Below are 15,623 nucleotides of genomic sequence, written 5' to 3'. Positions count from 1 at the left end.
GAGTACAGCCACGATGTGCAGCATGACTGCTCTCTCATCAAATGACTGGGAATATTCACCAAAAGGGCAGAGAAGGTGTGACCTCTTCACGTTCCCGTTTAACTCTGTTCCCAATTAAATTCCCTAAAGGCGAGTTGATCAGCATGAGACCTCCCGTCGGACAGGTAAGTTGGTACAAAGGGGTTTTGCTCTCCTTGCTTTCCAATTATTATTTCATGAAAAATACATCAGTTCTAAAACGTCTGGAATGGATCCTGAGCTACATATGGAAGCGGATGGTTTGCCAGTGCTGGATGCTACCATAACATGTACGTCACCATGCCTTTCTCAGTTGGTGACTAGTAGTTTGCAAAGTCTGGGTGAGCATGGAGTGATTTTACCAGACATGAGTGAGATGCTATGTAAAAGCAGTCGTATGGTGTTTGAGGTTTGTCTTTGTAACTGGCTCAAGCATTCAAATACACCTCCTCCCAAGCTGTTGTTTCCTACTCTGTACATAAATCTTCCATCCACTTAGCTTGAATTTTGTTTTTTTGCTATGAAAGACATTATAGATATGAGATGTGATTGCCTAGAGAGGGCAGGCAGATAATCTCAGTTGTAGAGTTATATTTTTCTGTGTTAGCTTTCCGGGTTTGCCCTTTAAAGATATGACAGTTGTATATAACTGGAAGTAATTTAGCCCTGGAGGGGTGAAATTCTTTTTTAAGCTCTCCATGTAATCTTAATTTGTTATTGCAAAAAGATCTCTAACCAGGAGCAACTGGGTCCAATCTGATGCTGAATTATAAATAACTAGAAATCCTGGGGCAGTGCTCTGCAGTGCCAGAGCTGTTGCCAGATGCAGTTGGCGTCAGATGTACGTCTAACTCGAAGGCATCTGCCCATATTTCACCCACAGGTATTGCAGACAGGAGGGGAGCTGGAGATGTGTCCTGCTGACTGTCCTGCAAGTGAAGCCTTCCCAACACCATGGTGCAGAGGATCAGATGGGTTGGCACTCTACAAAACTAGTGGCTGTACCGATACACAGTAGAAGACAGTCCCTACCTAGAAGAGTTAAAAGGCTGCAACTGGTAACAGAGAAGTGCAATGACTGCCTCTGGTTGTTCAGCAGCTCAGAAAACCCTTGGAACTGATTTGGCTCTGCAGACACTTTAAAAACAAGTTTAATCCCTTTCCACTAAATCATTCTGGTTTAGTGCTAGCATGAGATGTCCTGACCACCATTTTATATACAAGCATGAGGTCACTACAGCCAGTACTGGATTATGTACACTCTTCAGTGGGAGTATCGCCATTTCAAAATGATGCAAGAGTGTTTTTGTACTGAGGAAGTGGTGAGACCTTGTTACCCAGAACTAGGTCATCAGAAGCTAGTGCAGGGCAGGGCCGGGAATATCAACCCACCAGTCTTCTCCCACTTCATCTGGAGAATGGACTGAGTCACGTGAGAAAGCAGAACATTTGGGCAGGAACTTATCTAAGGTCAGGTGCTATGGATCACATCTTCGTCATGTTTACATATATGATTCTTATGCAGCTATGCCCCTTGGATACTCACTGAGGTTAGGCTAAATAGCAAGGCACCCTTAAAGAACTGGAGTAGAGCCATAGGACCTTTTGGGAATAACAATTAGTTTCTTACTGATCTTCACAGTTAGGAAGAGCAATATTTCCTGAAATGGGGTTAGAGCCTGTGTTGTAAGACTTGTGAGAAAAAGGATGGTGAATGTTTTTTTCTGGTTCTTTCAGGTAGGATAACTCCTGGTGAAAATATGTGATTCAGTCTAGCTTTGTTTTGAGGGAAGTTCAGGAATATCTTGGTCTATCTAATGGCATGGGAAAATAGGTTGTTCTTTGTCAGACAAGGAATATTTCCAGCCAGCTAGCTAGAGCTAACTTTAATTGATTTGATCTAGCAGTATGACAGCACTGAAGAGTTTAATGCGGGCTAAAAGGTGACTGGAGTGTACATATACCTTCATGGATCAACAGGTCCCTTACAACAGGCCACCTGTGAATGCTGTTACAGTCCTTATCTTGTTAACCTAATGGACTGCCACCCCTTTACAGGAGGGAGACTGTTTCTTCATATCTGGGAATGTGACGGGGCAAGGCCAGATGGACAGTGCTTATGAAACAGAAAGAGGAAAGACAATGTTTTTGCAGACTATGCAAAGGTCACAGCATCCACATTGTGCGTCATCAGGACTTAAAAATTGCTTGTATGTGTTTAAGTGAAATGGGTCTAGGGAGACTACAGCAGATGAAAAAACATTTAGGGAACTAGCCAGAGACAGTTATGCAAGAGTCCAAGACTTCAAACAGATGTCTACACACGCTCCTGCCGAGCCTCATTTCTAGTACCTGTCCCTTTGTGATGGTTCCTATTTTCAGTTTTCATCCCAGGTCTAGCTCAAACCTGAGCTGGGCAGACAGAAATGAATGGAACACTGCCCTGCTTAACACTGTTTTTCTGCTGTCCCATCAGGTGCAAATGACTGACTGGCTTCAGAAGCAGAAATGCATAGAAAAAAAGAGCGATGATGCATTCAGTGCTTGCAGTGACGAAGCCCTGGGGCTTTCTAAGCCTGGTGTTCTCAGATCAAGCAGCCATCAAAGCACATGACACCGCAAATTTATGTCCTGCTCCTCCTTCCCAGCTCCCCGCCCTTCATAAAATCCATCAATATGCCTGCTCCAAATTCCCCAGAGACACGCTATTACCAGACACAGCCAGCCAGCCAGCCATCAGTTACTGAGGTACAGCTCATAAGCAGCTCACTAAAGAGCCTGCCGGGATAAGGGAGGGAACTGCTGTGGGTGTATTGTTACAGCCCCATCATTTCCCAAAACACTGAATGGAGTAATAGCTTGTTTATAATGATGCATGACATCAAGGCAATGCTATACAGCAGCACTTGAGAAACAGCTTTGAACCCTATGACCTTCTTCCAAGTGAGAAAATCTTTAGGGATGCCATGGGATGCAGAAACATCCTTTTTCCTCCCTTCTGGTTCTCTAGAGAATTATTATTATTATTATCATATTCTTCTTATTATTATAATTATTATTAAATGGACAGGACCACATCCACTTGCCACTGTTGAACCTGCTTATTTTATTTTCCTTTGGAGGTGATCACTCCGGCTTAAAGTTGAAGATATCCCCTTGCCAGGAAGTGATGGGAGTGATACACCAATTATTCCATAGTAGATTTTTGACATAAAATGAACCATGTCCAAGCACTTGAGCTGTTCTCCAATAGGAGGAAAAAATTCCATCCCCTATCTGTGTCACACCATGTTCTCATATTTATTCTGACATAATTATTCTCTCCCTTTTCCTTTATTTACTCTGGTTAAAGATAACTGACCTTACAGGTTCACAGCTTTGATTTTGATACACTCTTTCTTTGCCACAGTACCACAGCTAAATCCCTTTATGCTACATGGCAACCAATCCCCCCTTCCTTTGATAGTGCACTCAGTACGCTGCCTGGTTGGATTCCATGTTTCTCAGCAATAGAGAGCATTTGCTGACCAGCTAGCTCCTTATATTCATGTTTTACACTGTAGCAAAAATGAAAGCAATCCAGATTTTAGGGGGGTTGAGGGGGAGAGTGGGGACAAGCCAAAACAAATGACAACTGCTCCTGTTCTCCTGAGATATCTGCTTTAGAGATGAAATCTAACGCACCTTCTACCCCATCCTCCCCCAGGCAGCTTCTTCCAAAGAAAGGAATAATGTCTTCAGTATCAGCGTGGGTGACTTACTTCTGCGGGACTAAAAAGTCTTAGGACTGAGCCCTGCAGATGACTTAAGCTGCTCTGTGTACAGAAGTCCATGCATAGAAGGCAAAAGCCTTGTTTTGTTGCCCCAAAATGGAAGAAGGTTTAGAAGCTTGCTAAAAACAACTTTCAATCAGTTTTACACATGTAGACAATGCTGCCTTTAGTGTCCCATATGGTCCCAGCTGTTGGCATAAGCAATGACAATGACACTCATTTTTTTGCACATATGTCCCATGCAAGTCCAATTTTTCAGCTGCCTGCTGATGGGAAGTGATATTCACCCAGAGAAAAGCTGTCCTTGAGACCCACAGGATCCCAAATGCTGGGGAAAAAGTGTCAGTGGGGAGGATTAGTTGTACTATCACTTCCGGCTACCATCTAATTTTATCTGTGTGTCACTGATGCCGAACGTCATTCTTTTTACCATGAGAACCCCTCGACAAACAGGACTAAAAATAAAAGGCAAGAGCTCAGAGTTGGCACAAAGTGCGCTACATGGACTCCAATTTGTATAGCAGGAACTATAATCACTCTGAGACGTGCCCAAGCCCTCAGGCATCCCACGGGATTGCAGTCACTTGTTTACAAGGTGTTTTGATTTGCAGCTGTTTGACTACTGTGGCATTTCAAGAGGGGGCGGTTTGAAAGGATGTTGTTACTTTGGACGTTTGGATTGGGAAACGAGTATTGAAAAATCACACAAGAAAACAGGTGAGTGCTGTCTTTGTTCCTCCCCCTTTACATATGAATGACGCCAGTGCTGGAGAAAGGAGCGCTGAGAACAGAGCCGGAGACAGGAGCTTTGGAAGGGAATAAGCAGGGAACAGGTAAAGCTCTGAGAATGGAGCCATGCCCTAACCTACACCACCAAAGTTCCCCATATCTGATCGAAGAGAACTAAGCACCGGAGGTGAGAAGGGAACCATCCAAGCCCATTGCTTTTCTGCCTTTTCTAACAAGGCTGCCAACAAATACATTGACACCGTGCCATGGACACCCTATGAACTGGGCTAAAGGCCATCACCAGCTCACTTCAAACAGGCCAGCAGCTGAAATGGATTTGGTCACTGGCTCAAAGTGATTTAGCTCCTTCCATCATTCCTGCTCTCCTGACCTGGACAGTACCTCTTTCAGAGCTGCATTAAGCTAATGCCCACTTTCTTCTGAGCCCTCTTGGGATAATGGATTCAGATATGCAGAAAGAATGTAAAAATCCACCTGCTATGTGGGATGAGTGATGTGCCCGTGAGTGTTTGTTTAACACTGTGGACAGCACGAACTCTACTAAGTTGTAACACGATGAGAAAGGGAAAGCAAGGGGAGAGGAGAAAACAGCCTGGCTGTTTTAAAACTACGTCCACCGAGCTGTGTGCATTTTTGGCTTAGTTAGCTGTTTGCCTGTTTTTTTGTGGGAAACCAGGAAGGACACGTGGAGCTTTTCCCAGGCTTTAGTGTGTTATTCTCTTGTTTCCAGCACTGGGTTCTGTATGTGTTAATTGACAGTAACTCATGTAGAAAACAGAGTGCCAAGAGGATATTTACCTTGCAAACATCTCATCTGCTGCCCCGCTCTCCTTTCCTGTGACTTTCTCAAGTGATGACTGATTTGAAGTGCCACACGCACTTGAAGAAGCATCACTCCTGCCAACCTTCGGCACAAGCGCCTTTGCCTGCCCAGTGTGTGCCAGCAACCTGACCGCACTGTCTTGGCAAGGAGCAGCCATCTCCTCACTTCCTGGAGGTAAAAGAGGGCTCAGCCTAGAATGTAAAGCATAAAAATGGAAAGAATAAGTTAGGGTACAACGTGACAAATTGTTGTTTTTCTAGCTGAATTAAAACCCACCCTATGTTTGATTCTGAGTGACACTGATTGGTTTGGCACCAGCAGCTTCTCCACTGGAGACATAAGTGACTTCTCTCTCAGCAAGCACCAGAATTATCTAGGCTGGCATTACAGTTCATCACACTCCTTGCTTTCTTTAGGCAAAGTTGAAGGAAAAATGTGCATTTGCATTGCACATGCCACCGAAGATCCCAAAGTACACGACTTATCCTAGCCCACACAGCAAATCTGTATCACAGTCATGGTTAGAAATCCTGACTCTCCCTCCTTTCCTCCAGCCAGGATGCCTTGTCCCCAAGGTTAGCTATGACTGCAGCCATGAGGGGCGTGCCACGCTGTCACCACCTTGCCATACGCACCAGTTTCAGCCTCCCTGGTTTTCACCCATAGCTATGGAAAACTGCCTGCAGAAGAGGCTGCTAGAAAGGAAGCCGAAGATTGCTGAAGTCTATTCTAATCCACGGTGTCTATATTTATGCAGCCCTTGTCACAGCAGAGCAGAGAAAATGTCACTGGAACAGTTTCCTTTTTGCCAGCAGGCAAGAGGTTTAAAAAGAGGCAGTATAACCTCTATTTGATGATGTGTTTGTACAAATGTTTAACTTGCTATTTCATTTGAAAATCATCTTTAATGTTGATTTATATTCCTGGCAGTGAAGCCAGGAGGTTGGCAATCCCATTCCATTTCAGTCTGTTCACTGACTGAGGCAGTAACGCAGATCAAAGAGAAGAAGTCTTACAGCACTCACATTCTATCATCCTGACTGTTTTCAAGTTCTCACTCTGGTATTCACGGGCAGATTATGTAACTACTAGATTTATACTTCTGAAGGCCAAATAGTAAAGACTGAGCCGATGTATCATTAAGAGGAAGCATTTGGAAATGCCTGGATTGAAACAAAGAGCAATATATCAAGTGAACACTTGACAGGAGCCGCGTGGCTTTCCTTGAGATGTTGTCTTGCTCCAGTCTTTTACAGGGTCAGCCACTTGAGTTTATGCCACAGAATATCAAATTAACTGCATGTTATTAAACATCCCAAGTCTTGCTTTCCACCTAAATACGTCAGGCTGAAATTGTCATTGCCTTAGTAATCGCTAAATAGTCAAGGACTTGAACTCCATCATTAACGGTGTACCCAATGGGTGGGAGAGGGGGAAGTAAGCCACAGAGCTGTTATCCTTTAGAGGGTAACAGCTTACAGTTCTTCTCCTAACTGCTCAGAAGAACATCAAAACTTGCCTGGGTGCCCCCTTGAGCCTCCCTGCCCATGGGTTTTGCACAGTCTCTCATAACACTGATAGGTTTAGTTTCCTAATGCCTCAGACACTTGATAGCGCAGTAGTACCCCCTTTTCACACAACAGGGAACAAAGACAGGTGGGGGTTAGCAGATGTGCTGAAGGGTGACAGAATGGATTGAGAGCAGCCCCAAGAAGAAAGGCTTGGGGGTGTTGCCTGACAAGAAGCTCAAAATGACCTGGCAGGGTGCAATCACAGCCCAGAAACCAACCGTGTCCTGGGCTGTGTCAAAAGCAGCGTGACCAGCAGGTCGAAGGAGGTGATCCTGCCCCTCTACTCTGCTCTCGTGAGACCTCACTTGGAGCATTGTGTGCAGTGCTGGGGTCCTCAGCACAAGAGGGATGCTGCTCATGTGAGGCCAGAGGAGGCCATGAAGATGCTCAGAGGGCTGGAGCACCTTTGCTATGCAGACGAGAGGGCTGGGCTTGTTCAGCCTGGAAAAGAAAAGGCTCCATATGGGGAGCCCTCAGCAGCGCCAGTGCCTAAAGGGGCTGACAAGAAGTCTGGAGAGGGGCTTTTTACAAGGGCGTGTAGTGACAGGACAAGGGGCTTTAAACTAAAGAAGGGTAGGTTTAGATTGCGTAAGAGGAAGAGGTTCTTCCCTGTGAGGGTGCTGAGGTGCTGGCACAGGGTGCCCAGAGAAGCTGTGGCTGCCCCATCCCTGGCAGTGCTCAAGGCCAGGTTGGACACAGGGGTTTGGAGCACCCTGCTCCAGTGGAAGGTGTCCCTGCCTGTGGCAGAGGGTTGGAGCTGGTCCCTTCCAACCCAGACCATCCTGGGACTGTTCTGTGGGGCTGGGCCCCCATGGCGGCCGCCCCGCACCTCAGGCGCTGCCTCCCGAGTGCCCTCCCGGACCCAGGCCGCGCCGCGGACCCTCCCGGCCCCCACCTCCGGGCGCTAACGGGCACCGCGCCCCGCCCCGCCTCCGCCCTGCGCCCCGGAACCGCTTCCCCGGGCGGCCCGGAACTGTCGGTGGCAGCGGAGGGCGTGCGGCCGGCGCGATGTTTGTAACGGTAGCGGCCTGTGAGTGGCGCGGGGGCAGCGGAGCGGGACCGCGGGTGGGCCCCTGGGGGGGGAGCCGAGGTGGGGAGCCGGGGGAAGCGGAACTTGTGAGCCCTCAGTGGGGAGGTTGGGAAGCTCCAGCGCCTGAGTGGAGAAATGGGAAGTGGCGGGGGGGAGGGAGGGGTGGATGTGCCCGCCTGGTGTCTGGAGGAGGTTGGGCTGTGGTGGAGGAACGGTGCCGAGGGAGGCTGGGCAGAAGGTAGTGATGGCCTAAGCAAGACCTGCGTGGATGGAATATAGATCAGCCTTTGTTGGTGGGGGGGTGTTTATTGTTTACGCCGTAGATTTATGATTGCCTTAGGTTCAGTTTGCTGACAGAAATAGGTAATTTTGCCTGTTTCGTGCTATGTGGCGGGTTAGATCAGGGGAACAAAACACAACCTTCCGAGAAGGTCACTGTTATCCGAGAACAGCTCTGGCCCGGTTCACCGTGCGGCCACATGAACCACTGCACTGTGACAGGAGGCAGAGCAGGTGTAAGCAAGCAGGGAGTGGGGCTGCAGCTCTCAGTGGCAGAGTTGTTTATGTCATACCTGCCCTATGCATGTCCCCATAGTGAGTTCATATCCAGCACCTAAAGCATCTGCAGGCTGCAGCATCTGCGCACCGCAGAGGTAGTGGTGGTGGAAGACGGAGCAGGCAACTGTGGGCACGTAGACGGGTGGAAGAGTGCAAGGTTTTGGTGACAGCAAAGCTCTTTCACAACCTGTCTGGGGCTATGGCAAAGGCAGGCAGTGGAAAACTCTTAATCTTTATATGTTGCATACAGAGGAAACAAGATAAAATAACTTTTTCTTTTTTATTCTTCTTCCTCTTCTTTGTGCTGCAAAAAACCAGTGGCCAAGAGCAAATCTAAGTAAGTGTTTTCCTCGTCAGCTTTTGATTTCTGTTACTACCCTGTATCTTCAAGTGACTTCACATAATATTAGGTATCTCTAGCGTTTTGTAATGTACCCGAGAGGACTGCAGTCCTTAAGTCTAGCTGCATCCTCTTGGTCCTTCTGCATGTGTGTCTTTTCACAGGTAAGTGCAGAATGGTATAAATCTCCCTCAGGTTCTGGAATTGCAGCAAAGGCGGGTTTTGCCCTATAGGCTGTTGCATTTTGCAGAGCTGTAATATCCAAAGCACCCTGCACAGGGGAAACACACGTCTGTGCTGTGTGATTAAAGAGAGGCTGTAAATTTTCCCCATGACCTTCCTCTTGTTGACCTTACATTTGTTTTAGTTGAGGAGGGCAAGCTGGGGTACCCTGTGGGTCTTTGGACAGGTGCCGTGAACCTTTCCCATGGGCAGAGTGCAGGACACTTCCCAGCTATAGCATGTTTGTGTGTCTGTGTGTGAGCGGATGGGGTGCAGGCAGTGCTCTGGGCGTCTTGGTTTGCTCTGTACTCCAGCTCAGGATGTCTCTGTGTTTTACTGTTATCTGTTATTTGTGGAAACAAACAACAGTAAAGCAGGATGTTTCTGTGAGGTGGAAAAACAGCTTTTAAAAATGGTGTTTTTCATGGTAATGTACTGATTTCCCCCACTCCCTTTTCTGTTTTCCCCCTGGTCTTCATTTCTCTGTTCTTTGCATAGTCCCATCTATACTTCAGGAATATGTTATCTCCTTATATTACCTATAAAATTAGGGTTTTTGAATAAGGTGTGTATTGTTCAGAAAAAGGCTTGGCCTCAAATCTGTGGTGCACAAGAATTTTAAGGCCTGGTTGTACGGATACCACTGAAAGGAGAAACCACACAGAGGGTCTGAGGAAGTGGGTGAGATACAGGGGAAATAGTCTGTGTGGTTACTGTTGCTACAGTACTGTACAGGAGAGGATAATAATTGGGGATAATCCCTACACTGTCCTTTGTCAGTTGGTCTCCAGGAATCCAGCATTCTGTTTATTTTGATCTCTAGAGTGACTTAGATTGCAGAGCTAAAATGGGAGAGCTCAAGGAAGTACATTGGTCAGAGCTGCACAAGTGGGGAAGAATGGATGTCTCTGCAAGGTTAATTTTGACAATACAATTTTGTGTTAGAAGCAGGAAAATCCAGGGAAATTAATTGAATGCTTACGTGCAGAGATGTATCCACCTTTACATTGCAGTGCAAGAGAAGGACACAATTTGCAGGCTGGTTACAGGGTTTGACCTTTCTTTTGAAACTGCAGAAGCTGCCCCATGTCTGGGAAGTTGTGCAGATCTGGGCATGCTTCCAGGCTGGAGGTATGGTGTCTCCTCAGTCTCCTGACTTGTCCTGTTCCAGGGACACTGCAGCTGCTGCCAGTCAGCCCCACAGACCAAGAGCCCTCCAGTGGGGAAGGGGCTTCCTGGTGCTGGATTAAAGCCCTGTATCTGTAGTGGGATGTGCCATGCTGATGTGTTCTGCTTCTCCTTTTGCATGCCACTTGTTGCATCCTATCTGCTCAGGTTCTTCTCTGCCTGTGGAAGTGATATTCTGTGATGCAGTGTCATCTATAGCCCAAACATCTTCAACTACCATCATCCTTCCTCTGTCGCTGTTCTCTTTAAGTTACAATGACTCAAGTGTATGCTGATTCATTTTTCTTTTCCTTTTTTTTCCTCCTTCTTTTACTTTCCTTTTTTTTCAGTTTTTCTTTTCCTTCTCGTTCCTTCTTTTCTGTTCCCTTTCTTTCCCTTTCTCTCTTCACTGCTTTGTGGAGGAGCTACTTCTTTCTGGTCTTGTATTCTGTTCACGAGTTACTTAAACTTGATGCTGGATCTTACGGGTTATAGTGGGCTCTTTGTCTGTTGTAAGTTTAGCATATAATACTGACACTCCTCTCCAGAACAGCCATGAAATTGAAATATCTTACGTGACTCTGCCAAGTTGTTTATGCTGAAAGCTTGTCCATGCCCTGGCAGACGGGGCAGGCCGTTGCTGTGTGTTGGTGCACTGACACAAAGACATTCCTTGTGACTTTAGATACATCCTGGTGAGGATGAAAAGTGCGGCCGAGACAGGCTACTGTTTCAACGTCAGGAGACTCCGGCTGCAGGAGAAACTGGTCCTGTACAAGTACGATCCCATTGGTAAGAGCTGGGGGAAGAAGTCTGCCTGCTCTGTATAAGCTTCTTGGACTGTGTGGGGCAAAAGGATTGAATGTAACAGGATTCTTCCCATCTAAGCAGAATATGTCATAAGATGTTTCATACTGGGATGACTGTATGGTTGCTGTTCTTTATGACATTCCAGTGGGAAGTAAACTTTACCCTCATTACAGATCGTGGCAGTGAAACAAAGTAATGACTTGCCTGACACATCAGAGCTTTGATGACAGCCATGCCACATGTCAGTGGCAAAGCAAAGTAACACAGGAGTTCTTTCATTCTGTTTCTTTGTGTGGTTTGATAGACTGTGCTACCTCCAACAAGCAGCCACGAAGTACGCCTCAATAGAAATGCTCCTTTATGCTCCCATGGGTGCTCTAGACAATAAATTTTAACCATCACTTACATAATAGACTTTTTCTTTTGAAGAAATAAACACAAGTTCGTCCTTCTCCACAGATGATACTGCTGTCCACGTGACAGTTTGTGGGTTCTTCTATGTTCCTCTGGACTTTGTAGATTTTCTCAGTTTAAGAATCCTATTTGTTGAGGGGTTATAGCACTTGCCAAGCTGCCTTTTGCTCACCCAGCTTTCTGAAAGATGGCTGAGAGCTTAAGTTTCTGAGGGAGAAATCAGTCTGTAGTTACTATTAAAAAGCTTAATTTGGGGAAACTTAGAACCTAAACCAGAGCATGCTAGAAATAGCATGACGGAGTTAATGCGAGAAAGGCTTACTTAAATCTCTAGAACAGAGAAGTGTATTAAGCAGCTCTAAGTAGATGACATAATGCATGGCCAGTAGTTATGTTTTTCAAGCTTATTTTTTGATTATGTTCTTGTTATCTGACTGACCTTTTCACACTGAGCTCTGACAGTACAGGAGGTTCATGGCAGGTGAGAGGAGCCGCCACAGAAGCAGTATGCTCTCATTGGAGGACTCACGCTGACAGAGGTTGTGGCTCCCCTTCTGAATTCCGTACAGAAGGGGAATTGGAGATCACTGGGATTATTTTGTTGACTAAGAAAAGTTGAAATTACTGCATTGAGACATTGTGCAAAGTGATCTTCTAGAAGCTTCTCAAGCTGCAGGGAATGCGAAGAGTAGGAGAGCTCGGGCTAAGCAGCGCTTCTGTTGTGGAACATGTAGTAGGTTGTTGAAGTACGAAATTGGAAGTAATTAAGAAAAAAAGCTCTGATCTTTGTAGCCGGTAGTAGAACACAAGTGAGAAATTGATGTGAGAAAGTGCTGCATGTGTGAAGGGAAGTAAATCCGAGTCTAGATACCAGCTCACATCAGGAATATGTTAGGAAGCATTTTCACTTGGCATGCATTTTCACCTTATGTTTTGTACTTCTCAGAAACCTGGGACCTCTGCAGAATGAAGCTTTTTAGTGAAGTAGTGGCAGTGGTGCCCAAGTTTCACTACCTCCTAACTGCAGCAACAGAATGTGTTACTAAGTTGCACTATTTCTTAAAATGAAACTTTTATGTCGAAGAAGAGATTTTGTTATTGTGTAGCTTTCACAGGAATTCATATAATGCAGTTCAGTCGGAACAGCGGTGCCGTTCGTATGTCATTGTAAAGCTTTGCTTTCATTTATTTTTGGGGCTTTTTTAAAGTAATGCATTGACTATGCTGAACCTGCAGCTGAACTGACTTTGCCAGCATGTGCATCAGGCATTGGAGGCAGGGTCAGTTTGTGCCTCTCTCATGGATCCACAGGACACTTAGTTAAGGTTTCAGTCAGTCCATGAGACCACCTAGATCCAGCTCATCATCTGTAGTTGTTCGGGCTTTGAAGTTGAAGAATAGTAGAAAGCAATAAGAACCTATTTTTGTCCCTACACTGAGCAGCTGTGACTCAGAATAGTCACACAGAGCAGCTGTTGAATGTTTTCAGGCACTCAAATCTTGATACTTATTTCCATAGAGGTAAAATGGACCTCTTAGGAACTAAAAATTACATGTGGTAAAGTGAAAGCACTACTAAACCCTTCAAGACCTGGTTAGCAGCAGCACTGCACCAGTTGGTTGCTCCACGCTCATTTAAGCAGCGAAGACAGCCATGAGAAAGGGACATAGGCTCGTTGGATTGCATTTTAACACTTCAGGCTTCTTAACAGAGTCTTTTTTTCCCCTCTAGCAAAACAACGTGTCCTCTTCACAGAGAAGAGAAAAATCCGCTCTCTCTGAACAATGACCGGAGTTGATTTATGTGAGAAGAGAGATGGTCTGGGGGGAGGATGGGGTGAATACTGATTCAGAAATCCAGCAACATGGGCTGAAAAGAGAGGAAATGAACTGGGATCACCGTCTCCTGTGATTTGAAGGCCATTGTGAATAAAACAATGTAGAGAGAGAAAATTCTTAATGTCTGGACATAGATCATCAGAGTAACATTTATTTATCTTTTGAGTTATTTTTACAGTACTCAATTAAAAAAAAATTAAATAGCAAATCCCATTGTGTTTTCCATTGTGAAAGAGGTTGTAATCTTCAAAGGAGCTATTGTTTTATACGGCAATAAAAATTAACATTTTCCACAGCAGGAATTCAATGGCAGGATTGCGAGTTTTTCTAACCTACCAGCCACAGCTTCAACAGCAGTGACCACGAACTGGTCATTCCTTGGAGGGGAAGTTCTGCACCAGCACCTTCCTAGGAAAGAAATAAACAGTGGGAACCCGGTGAATTGAGATGAGCTTTTGGAGAAGCTGTGACCACGGCTGTAAGGGCTAGGTTATTGTCAGTCAGGTAAGCAGGATGGAGTTTTCTCTCCTGCGTGTTTGTCCGGCATGAGGAAAGCAGACAGTGTAGTTCTGTGATAGTTTTGCAAGTTTTTCTTCTTTAAGTAGCTCACCTCTTAGCTAATAGTGCTAGAAATGTTTTTCAAAGTCTACCTTAGTAGCACACTCATCCTCTTTCCAGTCTGAGGGACCTTCCCCAGCCTGGCAGAGCACATGGGAGCAGATGGGGAAGGAGCCAAGTGCTGGCCTAGGTGTCTGCAGCCCAGGACTGACGCTGTAGTCTCAAAGCTAATGCTCTGCTTCATGTGAGCATTAGCCCCGTGGTTGTGTGTGGGGCTAGAGAGACCTGCTGCTGTGCTGTGTTCAGAAGACCCCATGTGCCCACCCTGTCTTACTACTCTAGAGCAGCAATGAACAGGATTCCTCAGGTAAGAAGCAAAAAGGCTTTCCTGGTCTTTCCAGGTGGCAGAGAAGAACCTCAGCAGTCAGGAGACTAATGTTGTCTGCGATAAGATAAAATTGGTACCTTGAGCTAAGCAATGTCAGTTAGAAGAGGTTCTGGGGCAGGTCCTTTCTATAAGGATATGAAGATTGTGCCCCTGCTGCCTGGACGCTCACTGATGCGACGTAATTAGAATTCCTGACCATTTCCTCCATGGGTAACTTGGGATAGTAAGCCAGGTAGAAGGCCAGTGCTCCCACAAAACTGTCTCCAGCTCCCTGGAATAAAATGACAAGTTTTAGTAACCTCAGAGAGGGAAACAATTCAGACACATTTACTGGAAAGACAAAAGTTGCAGCACGGGTTGCAGGAGCCAGGAAACTGTTTGGGGGTTGAGTACTATTCACTTTTCTATGCCCAGGAAATTCTGCTGTGTTAAACTGTCGATACGACTGTACTATCCAAACCACGATCCTGTCTTTGTGCCCAGCTGTTGAGTCAAGGTACACGCTATAATATGACTGAAAGCATAAAGAAAAGCAAGTGTGCCACAGTTCAGCAACGTGCTGTTCTAAACACTGCTTTTGAAACTTCCTGTTGTTGGAGTGTCCAATTTTGATTTCTCAACCTGAATGTTTCATTAAAGTTATTTTTCTCTCCTTTAACTTCTGTTTTTCATAAAGGTCAGTGGTAGAAGGGACAGAGAAAAGGGGAAAAAAAAAGAAGCCACGTGGCTTGTGGCATCTGTAAATTCCTGGTTGCAGAAAGATACATTTGGATGCCTCTAGAACTTGGCTGCTGCTTATTATAAAGGTCCCACTCATGAAGGTCTGTGCTGTGTATCTCACATAACCCACTCTTACTCCTGGGGCAAGCTTTGGCACCTGTGATGATTTGCTGTATGAGTAGAAGGCAGGTTCTCCTGGCAGCTATGGCCCTTTCCAGCTATCCATCCCTGGGCCACATCTCCCAGCAGAGCTGTCCCATGCTCTGCCCACCCTGCATGATGATCCCTGGGCAAACAGGGAGGACACCATGCCCTGCCTTGCTCTGAGGTACCACCTGGTGCTGCTCTGATCAGCAGAGAGTGACAACTGTTTGCCTCACAAGTGCTTTTGAACAGTAACTGCTGTTTTGTGATGTTGACTGCTCTGTGAAGTCCCCAACAACTGGCAAAATGATTCATTTTTAACTAGATTTGCTCATTTCATTCCACAGGGTCCCTGCCCCCTCCTCCCCTAAAACTGCCTTGATCTCTAAGGCCAGACTAATAGCAATTCTTGTTGATATCATAAAACTGGTTCTAAGGTCCCCTTTTTGAAATCATACTTTTTATCAGGAAAAGCATTACACTGAATGCACTGGTAAT

The 15,623-nt window shown here is 45.8% G+C and overlaps 2 protein-coding genes across 8 annotated transcripts in view; one reads left to right on the top strand and one right to left on the bottom strand.

The window, feature by feature from the left end:
• Positions 1-4,524: 4,524 nt before the first annotated feature.
• On the top strand, positions 4,525-13,523 carry MRPL33 (mitochondrial ribosomal protein L33). 6 transcript variants are annotated; one of them, XM_062637051.1, is made up of 4 exons: positions 4,525-4,624; positions 8,842-8,860; positions 10,938-11,044; positions 13,209-13,523. In XM_062637051.1, exons 1-4 carry the CDS (start codon positions 4,546-4,548, stop codon positions 13,256-13,258), a joined length of 255 nt encoding a protein of 84 aa, XP_062493035.1. In that variant the 5' UTR covers positions 4,525-4,545; the 3' UTR covers positions 13,259-13,523. The 6 variants fall into 6 exon arrangements, with proteins under 6 accessions (XP_062493035.1, XP_062493036.1, XP_062493037.1 ...); XM_062637052.1 differs by lacking the exon at positions 4,525-4,624 and adding an exon at positions 6,579-6,621; XM_062637053.1 differs by lacking the exon at positions 4,525-4,624 and adding an exon at positions 7,938-7,965.
• RBKS (ribokinase) overlaps positions 13,447-15,623 on the bottom strand; it is a 70,929-nt gene continuing 68,752 nt past the window's right edge. For both annotated transcript variants that reach the window (XM_062637044.1, XM_062637043.1), the window contains 2 exons: positions 14,339-14,532; positions 13,447-13,723 (listed from right to left, as the gene is read on the bottom strand). In XM_062637044.1, coding sequence (XP_062493028.1) covers positions 14,359-14,532 — 174 coding nt within the window. In that variant the 3' untranslated portion in view covers positions 13,447-13,723; positions 14,339-14,358. The remainder of the gene's footprint in view (positions 13,724-14,338; positions 14,533-15,623) is intronic.

Source organism: Pezoporus occidentalis, unplaced genomic scaffold, assembly GCF_034315485.1.
Source record: "Pezoporus occidentalis ecotype Australia unplaced genomic scaffold, CSIRO_AGI_Poc_V1 ctg50, whole genome shotgun sequence".
Taxonomy (NCBI): Eukaryota; Metazoa; Chordata; class Aves; order Psittaciformes; family Psittacidae; genus Pezoporus; species Pezoporus occidentalis.
The sequence above is the reverse complement of the archived record's forward strand: the minus strand, read 5'-3'. Positions and strand labels throughout refer to the sequence as shown.

What these genes read in the sequence shown, in the direction of transcription:
- MRPL33 (XM_062637051.1), top strand. Translation starts at nt 4,546, where the DNA reads ATGACGCCAGTGCTGGAGAAAGGAGCGCTGAGAACAGAGCCGGAGACA. An exon ending in GTACAAGTACGATCCCATTG is followed by an intron (nt 11,045 to 13,208) that starts GTAAGAGCTGGG and finishes TTTCCCCTCTAG; the next exon opens with CAAAACAACGTGTCCTCTTC.